Consider the following 12,406-nt stretch of genomic DNA (forward strand, 5'->3'; position numbering starts at 1 on the left):
ACTTCTTTGCTGTACTCCTAGACATCCACAGAGGCACTGTTGTCTGTGGTGATTGTTGAAATCAATGTTCTTTGGAAGATGGTAGAAAGTTCCCATTTTGCTATTTTGATGACGTCACTGTCTACTGATGTACTTATACAACCCAGGCTTAGATTTGTCTTTTGTATAATATTAATATAACTAATTAAAATGGAAATAAACTAAGTTTTCTATGTATCTGACATTTTTCATTTAGTATATCATTGTAAGTTACCCATGTTGCTTATTAGTGTATTGGTAGTCTGTTTCTTTTCATTGTTGAATAGAAAACTATAATTTTTTTCTGCTTTGGACGGGTGGTTTGTTTCTAGTTTGAGACTGCTTCAGTTCAGTTCTGTTCAGTCGCTCAGTCGTGTCCGACTCTTTGTGACCCCATGAACTGCAGCACACCAGGCCTCCCTGTCCATCACCAACTCCCGGAGTCCACCCAAACCCATGTCCATTGAGTCGGTGATGCCATCCAACCATCTCATCCTGTCATCCCCTTCTTCTCCTGCCCTCAGTCTTTCCCAGCATCAGGGTCTTTTCCAATGAGTCAGCTCTTTGCATCAGGTGGCCAAAGTATTGGAGTTTCAGCTTCAGCATCAGTCCTTCCAAAGAACACTCAGGACTGATCTCCTTTAGGATGGACTGGTTGGATCTCCTTGCAGTCCAAGGGACTCTCAGGAGTCTTCTCCAACACCACAGTTCAAAAGCATCAATTCCCCTGCGCTCAGCTTTGTTTATAGTCCAACTCTCACATCCATACATGATCACTGGAAAAACCATAGCCTTGACGAGATGGACCTTTGTTGGCAAAGTAATGTCTCTGCTTTTGAATATGCTGTCTAGGTTGGTCATAACTTTCCTTCCAAGGAGTAAGCATCTTTTAATTTCATGGCTGCAGTCACCATCTGCAGTGATTTCGGAGCCCAAAAATAAAGTCAGCCACTGTTTCCCCATCTATCTGCCATGAAGTGATGGGACATAGTTTTTATTTATTTTGCTTCTTTGTGTTTTTGTTGTTGTTGCTGCTTCATTGGCTACCTGCCTGGACTCATTCTGTAGATTCTGGTTGCCCTGTGGTTTGTAGTCACTGATGTGTGTGTTGTGTGTGTACATACAGACAGACCAAGTCAGCTTTCTGTGAGTCCTTCCTCACTCAGGATAGCTTAGTGGTTTTGCTTATTTGTTTCTTGAAACTATTTTAGTTTCCTGGTACCCTTGTTAACCTTTTTTTGGTTTGTTTGTTCTTGTTATTTATCTGTTGAAGAAACTACTGATGACATGGATCATTCCACCCATAAAGGTTTTTCATTTTGGATCTTGCTATTGTATCCTTATGGAATTATTGAACATTTTTCATGTTCCTCTATTTTTATAATTTGATTATTGGATTTAGAGGCTGGATCAGATTTAGATTAGATTTCTTGGCAAGACTTTATAGAATGTGTTGTATTTTATCAGAAGGCAGATAATGTCATGTTGCTTTTTTTTGTAATGCCAGCAGCCATCCCCTAGATCTTTTACTTCATTAGTAGTTGCGAAATAGTGATATTCTTTTTTAAAAATAATTGTATTTATTATTTTTGGCTGTGCTGAGTCTTTCTTGCTGCATAGGTTTTTCTCTAGTTGCAGAGAGTGGGGGCTACTCTCTAGTTGTGGTGTGTGGGCTTCTCGTTGCAGTGGTTTCTCTTGAGGAGCGCAGGGTCTCGAGTGCAGGGGCTTCAGTGGTTGTGGCATGTGCACTCGGGAGTTGTAGCTCCTGAGTACAGGCTCCATGGTTGGGGTGCACAGGCTCAATAGTTGTGGCTATAGGCTCAATTGCTCCACACATGTGGGATCTTCCAGGATCAGGGATCAAACCTGTGTCCCCTGCAGTGGCAGGTGGATTCTTTACTACTGAGCCACTAGGGAAGCCCCCAAATAGTGATATTCTAATCCTGTCTTTTTTTTTCTTCTAATTAGCTGATCTATCTGTATAAGGAGAAACTTTCTTTTAGTACCTATTACTTTGAATTACTATTTGTACAGGAAGGAGGATACATTTCTCAGTTTTCTCCTTTTATTTACCAGTTTCAAACAGTGAATTCTGTAAAATGTTTAACATCTGATTGAAATTGGTCCTTTTTTTTTTTCAGGATTATTATAAAATTATGTCATTAAAAGTAATGTTTTTACTTTTATTCACCTAACTTTTGGGGTATTATTTTATATCAGTTTATAAAGAGAACCCTCTTTTTTCCTGATGGATAGTTTTCCACGGTCAGGATGAATTTAACTTGTGTTGGTAGACTTTTAGGTTATTTCCAGTCTTTTAGTGTTCAGAACAGTGTTGAGTATCATTGGGTACTATTTTAGATGAGAAAAAGTGTGTTAGAAAAAGAGGATTAAAATAGTACTCAGGGGATCAGTGTATTTTTCATTTTGATAAATACTGTCTAATTTTTACTGATGTATGAAAGCATAAGTACATATGTAGGAGGAGAAGGGGATGACAGGGGATGAAATGGTGGGATGGCATCACCAGCTCAGTGAACATGAGTTTGAGTAAGCTCAGGGAGATGGTGAAGGACAGGGAAGCTTGGCATGCTGCAGCCTGTGGGGTCGCAAAGAGTTGGACATGACTGAGCAACTGAACAACAAATGTTTTCTTTTGAGTTTATCAATACTAAGTGTTATTTAAACTTTTTGCAATCTATTTGTAGGAAAACATCGTACTTCAGTGGTATGTTTGAATCTGATATGTATCATTTTTTCTTTTTTAATCCTATTTACTCAGTTTTTCTAATATTTCTTAATGTTTATTTGAGCTCAGAGAGGTTACTGTTTTGTAAAGACTTTTCCTGGTTTGTGGTTCCTTTGAGATTTTGCTCTGTGTTGTTTTTATCTATAATTAAACTTTTCATGTGCTCAGATGTATCAATTCAGAACAGTTTAAAAATGCCACTGCCATCTTCTATGTTATCTAGTATTTCAGTTGACTTTAAAGACTCCCAAACTACAGATAGTACCTGACTTGCAACTTTGTGATGGTGAGAAAGTGATATACATTCAGTGGAAACTGTACTTTGAATTTTGGTCTTTTCCTGGGCTAGCAATATGGGTATGATACTCTTGTATGAGGATGGACAGCAACAGTAAGCCCCATAGCTTGCAGTCAGCCTTGCTCCCAGTCAACTTTGCAGTCTTGAGGGTAAACGCTGATATACTTACCATTCTTTACCCATAGAGCCACTCTGATTTTACCTTTAAATACATTATTAAATAAATTGCATGAGAAGTTCAGCAGTTTACTGTAAAACAGGCTTTGTGTTAGATGATTTTGCCCAGCTGTAGGCTAATGTAAGTGTTCTGAGCATATTTAAGGTAGGTGAGGCTAAGCTATGATGCTTGGTAGATTAGATGTAATGAGTTAATTTTCACAATTTATGGTATTTTCAACTTACAATGGGTTTATAGTTATATAATCACATAGTAAATAGAGAAAAGTCTGTAATAAGTATTTGTTAATTTTTCATGAGTTTGCTCATTTAGGTTTACCCATGTGCTTATTTCCTTCTTTGGGATTTTTTTTTTTTTTTTTTTGCTTTTTGCTCTTAGATTCTTTTCCTTTTTCCCCTCCCCGCCCCCCACCCCCCTTTGAAAGTACCTCTTAATCTTTTTTAAAATTTGATTTTCTATTCATGATCTGTCAATGTTAAACATATAATACATTTGTCCAGGTTTTGTTTCACCCTTCTTCTTGAGGTCTACCCTTGGTATCAAATTCTAGATTGAGGCTTACTTGGGTGTAAAATTGTAGATTAACCATTATTTTAACATTGTTTTAATGTTTTAAAGAACAGCTTTTTCTTTTGGTCAGAAGTCTGCCTCTCAGTCTTTGGTCGTGTTACTCTATGTAGTCTTTTTCTCTGAAGATTTTGCTAAAATTTTCTTTGGAAAATTTATAATATGTGCAAAAGAGTAATACACTTATGGTATTAAAAGGTAAATTTTGTCAGTAGTTCATTCAAGTTCATAACTATGTAGTACCTTTCTTTAATTGGCTTGTATTCCCTTAATTGGCCCCTTGAATGGTCTTTTAAATGTGTTTGTAACTCTATGTCAAATAGTTAACACTTTACCTTCCAGGCAACCGGTTTTAAAGAATTTAAGACTTATGATTGTTGATAGAATTTTCTAATAGCATCTTGTTACATTATTTACTGAATCAAGCCTTAGATAATGTATTAGCTGCCTCAACAGCTTTATCTTCATATTCCTTTATTGAACTGTTATCTAGTACATAATGTTTCTCTTAATTGTCTCTTCCTTTGCACATGATGATCCTTCTGACTAGGATTCCATCCCCTGTGAGCTTTTTTGTCATCACTCCTTCTTAATCTTTTCTACTGTCCTTCTTGCTTCCCTTTTTACTAATTCCTATCTTTCAGTTATTTCTTTTAGGGAACTTTCCTTAATCCTTTCCAAGACTTTGTTTCCATTTCCTGCTTGTTAGGTTAAGAAAAAAAAGTTGGAAAGAGTTAATGATGATGAGTTGTACTAAAAAGTTCTCTTGAACTAGGTATTGTTCAAATAGGTTGGTAAATGTTTTAAAAGTGTAGAAAGTATTCTATATTTAGATTGCTTTGCAAATTGAGTGTTTAAACTACTGTAATAGCTGAAATGGAAATGACAGCCAGTGTACTGCTTTTATTCTTTTGAAATAAAAGATGCAGAACTCCAGTCAGTGAACCAAAATCCTAAGAAAAGGTCCTATGTCTAAAGATCGGTGAATATGTATTATTCCAGTTTTAAAATGATGCATTAGTTGTAATTTCTGTATACCCAGGGAACAACTCAGGCTAGGTGTGCTAGCTGGTTCTGGTCTTCTGGGTTGTTTATACTTATTTTAACCATTTTACCCACCTGCGTAGGTCTCTGTGGCTAACCTTGGTGCTGGCTAGGGTTCTGGATAGGGCCCAGCTTCTTGCATGTACCATTCTTTTGGGACTTTGCGGACAGTATGCTGTCTCCTACATACAAATGAGTTTCATTCCAAGAGTGTGTTTTTAAGTCCAATGAAGTTAGCCTAAGTACCCAACTAATACAGTCAGCTATATCAGTTCAGTTGCTCAGTTGTGTCCGACTCTTTGCGACCCCATGAATTGCAGCACGCCAGGCCTCCCTGTCCATCACCAACTCCTGGAGTTCACTCAAACTCATGTCCATCGAGTCAGTGATGCCATCCAGCCATCTCATCCTCTGTCGTCCCCTTCTCTTCCTGCCCCCAACCCCTCCCAGCATCACAGTCTTTTCCAATGAGTCAACTCTTCGCATGAGGTGGCTAAAGTACTGGAGTTTCAGCTTTAGCTTTGTTCCTTCCAAAGAACACCCAGGACTGATCTCCTTTAGAATGGACTGGTTGGATCTCCTTGCAGTCCATGGGACTCTCAAGAGTCTTCTCCAACACCTATGTAGTACTGTACTATAATAGATTTGACACTTTTCACAGAAATAATACATACAAGACAAAAACTAAAACATTTTTAATCTTTTAAATTTTAATTTCAAGTACAATACCTTGAAGAGTACAGTAGTATAGTACAACAGCTGGTATACAGGGGCTGGCATCGAGTGAATAGAAAGAGTTACTGACTGTAGGAGGGAGAGGAGATGAGAGATGGTAGAGTCCTACTGTATTCTGTACAGTACTGTGTGTACAGTAAAGTACACAAGCACAACTACTTGTAGAGGATGCTTGCATGTCATTATATGTGAGGCACGTGAATTAACTTAAGTGATTGGGCATGCAAACACATGTTCACATCTTTGAATGTTCGCAACTTCAAGGTTCATATGTAGGGGACTTTTGTACCCTTCTTACTGGCTTGTAAGAAGTATATGAGGTTGTGTTCAGCACTTTTGGCCTGGTAGTGGTCATGAAGTTTTTCATATGATAATTGTGAGATTGTGTATGGCAATACTTACCCTTTGCTTGGGGTAGGATCTTGGTCATATCTACTAATGGTTTCTTACTAGATGTGTGGGTTTATGCCGCCTATCCTCATAACTAAAAAGCCTCATGATGAAAGTGAAAGTGGAGAGTGAAAAAGTTGGCTTAAAGCTCAGCATTCAGAAAACGAAGATCATGGCATCCGGTTCCATCACTTCATGGGAAATAGATGGGGAAACAGTGGAAACAGTGTCGGACTTTATTTATCTGGGCTCCAAAATCACTGCAGATGGTGACTGCAGCCATGAAATTAAAAGACGCTTACTCCTTGGAAGGAAAGTTATGACCAACCTAGATAGCATATTCAAAAGCAGAGACATTACTTTGCCAACAAAGGTTCGTCTAGTCAAGGCTTTGGTTTTTCCTGTGGTCATGTATGGATGTGAGAGTTGGACCGTGAAGAAGGCTGAGCGCCGAAGAATTGATGCTTTTGAACTGTGGTGTTGGAGAAGACTCTTGAGAGTCCCTTGGACTGCAAGGAGATCCAACCAGTCCATTCTGAAGGAGATCAGCCCTGGGATTTCTTTGGAAGGACTGATGCTAAAGCTGAAACTCCAGTACTTTGGCCACCTCATGCGAAGAGTTGACTCATTGGAAAAGACTCTGATGCTGGGAGGGATTGGGGGCAAGAGGAGAAGGGGATGACAGAGGATGGGATGGCTGGATGGCATCACTGACTCGATGGACGTGAGTCTGAGTGAACTCCGGGAGTTGGTGATGGACAGGGAGGCCTGGCATGCTGCGATTCATGGGGTCGCAAAGAGTCGGACACGACTGAGCAACTGATCTGATGTGATCTGATCCTCATGTTTCCTTTTGGGATTCTGCTTGCCATCATGTTATCATAATGTCCATTTGTGGTCTTTGAAGTTTTCATGAGTATTTTCTTTTTAAATTTTAAGTAATGAGAACCCCTCACCTTATTTCCATCCTGCTACCTCACGCATTATGTCAGTTGGGTACATTTCTATCAGTTACTGAACTTTCCTCCTTTTGAGGGATATCTGATTACCCAGCCTTAATGTTTCCAATTCCACTTTGATCTTTTCTCTTGGGCTATTATTTTTGGTGTTCTTTAGATCTCTGTGACAGTCCACCATTCTCTCTTATCTGTCTGGGTGGTTGGCCCTTTAGAGTTGAAATACAGTTTCTTCTATAGGAAATGGTGGAAGGATTTCTTAAAGTTTCCCTTTTTCTTTCCTTTATTTATTATATTGTGGACTTTAATGGATCTTTGATCTGTAAAGATCAGTGGCTTCTTTTAAACTGAAGTTTGGGCTTCTCTGTTTTCTTTTTTTATTGATTTTTTTTTTAATTGTAGAAAACACATAACATAAATTTTCTCATCTTAGCTATTTTTTTAAAAAAATTATTGGAGTGTATTTCATTTATAATGTGTTAGTTCCTGGTGTACAGCAGAGTGACTTGTTTTTATATATATATATTTTCATGATAGGTTATTCCAAGATATTGAATACAGTTCCCTGTGCTGTACAGAGGAACTTGTTTATTTCATCTTAACCATTTCTAAGTGTATGATTTAGTGTTAAGAATATTCACATTGTTATGCAACAGATCTTCAGAACTCTTTCATCTTGAAAACTGAAACTCTGTACCCATTAAACAATTCCTTACTTCCATCTCCCACTGACAACCACCATTCTACTTTGTTTTTGGTGGATTTGTTTACTCAAGATCTTTTATAAGTGTAATCATACAGTATTTTGTCTTTCTGTGCCTGGCTTATTTACTTAGCATGATGTCTTCAAGGCTCATTCATGTTGTAGCATGTGATGGGATTTTCATCCTTTTTAAGGCTAAATAGCATTCCTCTGTATGTATGCAGCACTTTTTGCTTATTCATCTGTTTGTATATATTTGGGTTACTTCTATCTCTTGCCTATTGTGAATAATGCTGCTATGAACATAGGTGTACAAATATCTCTTTGAGGTTCAGTTTTCAATTCTTTTTCATATATATACCCAGAAGTGGAATTGCTGAATCACATGGTAATTCTTTTTGAAATCTTTTGAGGAAGTACTGTATTCTTTTCCATAGTGGTTGCACCATTTAGTATTCCCACCAGCATTGCTCAAGGGTTTCAGTTTCTCCACATCCTCATCTATATCTGTTATTTTATGATATTTTAATAGTAGCTATCTTTAAAAAAAAATAATGGTTGTGCTGGGTCTTTGTTGCTCTTGGCTTTTCTCTAGTGGTGAGCAGAGGCTACTCTCTAGTGGCCGTGCATGGGCTTCTCATTGCAGTGGCTTCTCTTGTTGAAGAGCATGAACTCTAGGGTGCGTGGGCTTCAGTAGTTGCGGCACTTGGGCTCAGTAGTTGTGGCTCCCAGGCTCTAGAGCACAGGCTCAGTAGTTGTGGTGCACGGGCTTAGTTGCTGTGTGGCATATGGGATCTTCCTGGACCAGGGATTGAACCTGTGTCTCCTGCATTGTCAGGCAGTTCTTTACCACTAAGCCACCAGGGAAGTGGGGAAGGCAATGGCAACCCACTCCAGTACTCTTGTCTGGAAGATCCCATGGATGGAGGAGCCTGGTGGGCTGCCATCTATGCACAGAGTCGGACATGACTGAAGTGACTTAGCAGCAGCAGCACCAGGGAAGCCCAGTAGTAGCCATCTTAATGGGTGTGAAGGGATAGCTCATTGTGGTTTTTCACTTGTGTACTTTGTTTTGAAATCATGAGATTTGAGCTTCCATCTTTGTTCTTGTTTTACAAAATTGTTTTGGTTATTTGGGATCCTTTGAAATTCTCTATAAATTTAAGGGTAGAGTTTTCTATTTCTGCAAAAACATTGTTGGGATTTTGGTTGGGATTGTATTGACTGTATAGATCACTTTGGGCAGTATTGACACTTAATGATGTTAAAAGTTCCATGGATATGAGACTTCTATTTATTTCTATCTAATTTTTGGAACATGATGGACTGCAGCATGCCAAGCTTCCCTGTCCATTACCAAGTCCCAAAGTTTACTCAAACTCTTGTCCATCGATCGGTGATGCCATCCAACCATTTGATCATCCTCTGTTGTCCTGTTCTCCTGCCTTCAGTCTTTCCCAGCATCACAGTGTTTTCAAATGAGTCCGTTCTTTGCATCAGGTGGCCAAAGTATTGGAGTTTCAGGTTCAACATCAGTCCTTCCAATGAGTATTCAAGACTGATTTCCTTTGGGATGGACTTGTTGGATCTCCTTGCTGTCCAGGGGACTCTCAAGAGTCTTCTCCAACACCACAGTTCAAAAGCATCAATTCCCCTGCACTCAGCTTTCTTTATAGTCCAACTCTCAGATCCTTACGTGACTACTGGAAAAACCATAGCTTTGACTAGATGGACCTTTGTTGGCAAAGTAACGTCTCTGCTTTTTAATATGCTGCCTAGGTTGGTCATAACTTTTCTTCCAAGGAGCAGGCGTCTTAATTTCATGGGTGCGATCACCATCTGCAGTGATTTTGGAGCCCCCCAAAATAAAGTCAGCCACTGTTTCCATTGTTTTCCCATCTATTTGCTTTGAAGTAATGGGACCGGATGCCATGATCTTAGTTTTCTGAATATTGAGCTTTAAGCCAACTTTTTTACTCTCCTCTTTTCACTTTCATCAAGAGGTTCTTTAGTTCTTCACTTTCTGCCATAATGGTGGTGTCATCTGCATATCTGAGATTATTGATATTTCACCCGGCAGTCTTGATTCCAGCTTGTGCTTCATCCAGCCCAGCGTTTCTCATGATGTACTCTGCATAGAAGTTAAATAAGCAGGGTGACAATATACAGCCTTGATGCACTCCTTTCCTGATTTGGAACCAGTCTGTTCCATGTCCATTTCTAACTGTTGCTTCTTGGCCTGCATACAGATTTCTCATGAGGCAGGTCAAGTGGTCTGATATTCCCATCTGTTTCAGAATTTTCCACAGTTTATTGTGATCCACACTGTCAAAGGTATATAGTCTGATCTAGAACAGGGAGAGGTTTTTATTTTTACAAATGAAAGTTAAGCCATACACAGTTGGTAAATAGTGGAAAGATATTAGTGTAATGGAACATCTTACTAGTTCATATGAGATTTTCCGCCATCACATTGTTTTATAGTAATTCATGAAAGGTTTCTTGTGATTAAAGACAAGACTCTAGTAGTATATGAAAAAAGAATAACAAAGCTGACATTCCTCAAAAATGCCTTCTTGTGCATGTGATTGCTTTATTGCCTTCAAGAACCCCTGTATTTTCTACTTTGTAGAGCTATGTGGAGATGCAAAGTCATAAAAAAAGGATAGATTCATGAGAATGATTATATTCAATCTTTAATTTTTGGAAATGATCTTTGTTAGAATTGAATGCCCTCAAGCACCTTCGTATCAAAAGATGAAGCATGAACCTCATGGTTTAAAGCTGAAGAATGTTGACTGACAATAGTTAGCACAAATGCCAATGGATTTAACTGTGCTTGTATTTTTTAAAAAAGCTTAAATCAGACTAGTTACTGGTTTTATCAGTGCTCTGGTTATAGTTTCATAGGTTTTGAATAGTCTGCTTGTAACATTTTATTGTTAGTCTCATTTTCTTTATTGTAAGATTTTATATTATATAAGGATTCATAGCAATGTTTACGTTACAGAGCAGGGAATGCTTGTACAGAGAAATTAAATGTTTTCAGTATGATACTCTTCGCTTTCAGCTATCTAAGTGTTCTAAACACAGCTCGCTCTGGTTCAGCACCTCCAGAGAAACTTTTGGAGGTCTTGTGTGTGTGTGTGTGTGTGTGTGTGTGTGTGCGTGCGTGCGCGCCCCTGTGCACACACACAAAGTGGGTGGGTGGGGTGGGAGGGCAGTAAAGGGTATGGGGGTTTGTCTAACTGCTTCTTAATAAGGCTCTACTATTTTTTAACCTCACTTATATTCCTCCTTTTAGAAGTACTCAATGTTTCTAATTTCTGAGTTTTTCTGAGACTTTGTGGGACAAAGCATCATATTAGTCATTAATTAAACAGATTTATTTTCTTTAGTGAAAGCAAAAACAAATTATGTGAAATATTTGTAAATCTATTTTTTTTTTTTTTTTAAGTATTGGCTTTTTATTTTTTTTTTTTTTGCCACTGTGTGTAGCATGCAGGATCTTAGTTCCCCGACCAGGGATCGAACTTGCGTACCCTACAGTGGGAGCATGGAGTCTGAGCCATTGGACTGCCAGGGAAGTCCCTGTTGACTTTAATACTGGTTTAGCATTGTTTATTCATAATTTAAAAGTTACTTTTTCTACTTTCTTTCAGTATCTGATATAGAAGGTGGTGATGGACTGCAGCTCAGAAAGGAACATACTCTCAAAATATTTGCTTATATCAATTCCTGGACACAGAGGTATGCGTCTTTAAGTACTTTGAAGACTAACTTTGTTAGTTGTATTTTATTTTATATTTTAATTTTTTGTTTTTTTTGGTCACACCCACGTGACTTATATTATCTTAGTTCCCCAACCAGGGATTGACTTTAACTCTTGGCAGTGAAAGCATGGAGTTCTAACCACTGGATCGCCAGGGAATTTTTAGTTATATTCTTTTTTTTTTTGAAAAGCTTCATTAATTCATTTAGGCCATGCTGCAGGGCTTATGGAATCTTAGTTCCCTGACCAGGGATTGAACCTGTACCCCTGCAGTGGAAGCTCAAGTACTAGACCACCAGGGAATTCCCCCTTGTTGTATTTTAAATTTACACTGTCATCAAATTTTTTCTTTAGGGTTTTGGTTTATATACCTTTTGTCATTAAATCACAGTTTATCAATATTAAATCTTCTCCGGTTATTCTTGGGATCATTCATGTTTTGCTTTTAAAACATGAATTGTTTAGAAATATGGGAAGGATTCTGTCATTACTTAGAAACATGGAAATGACTGAAATGGTAAAAAATAATTATTTTGAGAGATTGAACAATCATTATGTCATAGCTAGAGATCTATAACAAACTTAAACTTTTAAAACAGTATTATAGTAGAGGACACTTTGACCATTCTGGGAGCTACTTTCTATTTGTTCCTTCCATAATAATTATGTATATTAGGTTGATTTTTAAATTTCATACAAATATATAGAATAAAATTGTACAGAACAGTCATTACTATAACCACAGTGTATAGCAGGGATTTGCAAATTACTGTTCCTCGACATGAGTTTAGCTGGTCATGGCTAAAAAATTCTTTTACGTAGGTATCTATTTGTTTAAAGATTCTTAGCTCTTCTGAAATTTTCTGGGAAAAAAAAATGTTTGAAGCATTGTGTGCAGTGATTAATGAACACATTAAATACAGTAATAACAGAGGTGAATGTTGTGAGGTGACAGACTGATCATGGAGTTTATCAGAATAGTTTAATTTCAAATAG

The 12,406-nt window shown here is 38.0% G+C and overlaps 1 protein-coding gene across 7 annotated transcripts in view; it reads left to right on the plus strand.

Moving 5' to 3' along the window:
• USP34 (ubiquitin specific peptidase 34) overlaps positions 1 to 12,406 on the plus strand; it is a 241,112-nt gene that overhangs the window by 33,520 nt on the left and 195,186 nt on the right. For all 7 annotated transcript variants that reach the window (XR_011466043.1, XM_070379396.1, XM_070379401.1 and 4 more), the window contains exon 2: positions 11,301 to 11,388. Coding sequence is in view for 6 of the 7 variants with exons in the window: in XM_070379396.1 (XP_070235497.1) it covers positions 11,301 to 11,388 (88 nt within the window). In the remaining variant the exon portion in view is untranslated. The remainder of the gene's footprint in view (positions 1 to 11,300; positions 11,389 to 12,406) is intronic.

This window comes from Bos mutus, chromosome 11, assembly GCF_027580195.1.
Source record: "Bos mutus isolate GX-2022 chromosome 11, NWIPB_WYAK_1.1, whole genome shotgun sequence".
Classification (NCBI taxonomy): Eukaryota; Metazoa; Chordata; class Mammalia; order Artiodactyla; family Bovidae; genus Bos; species Bos mutus.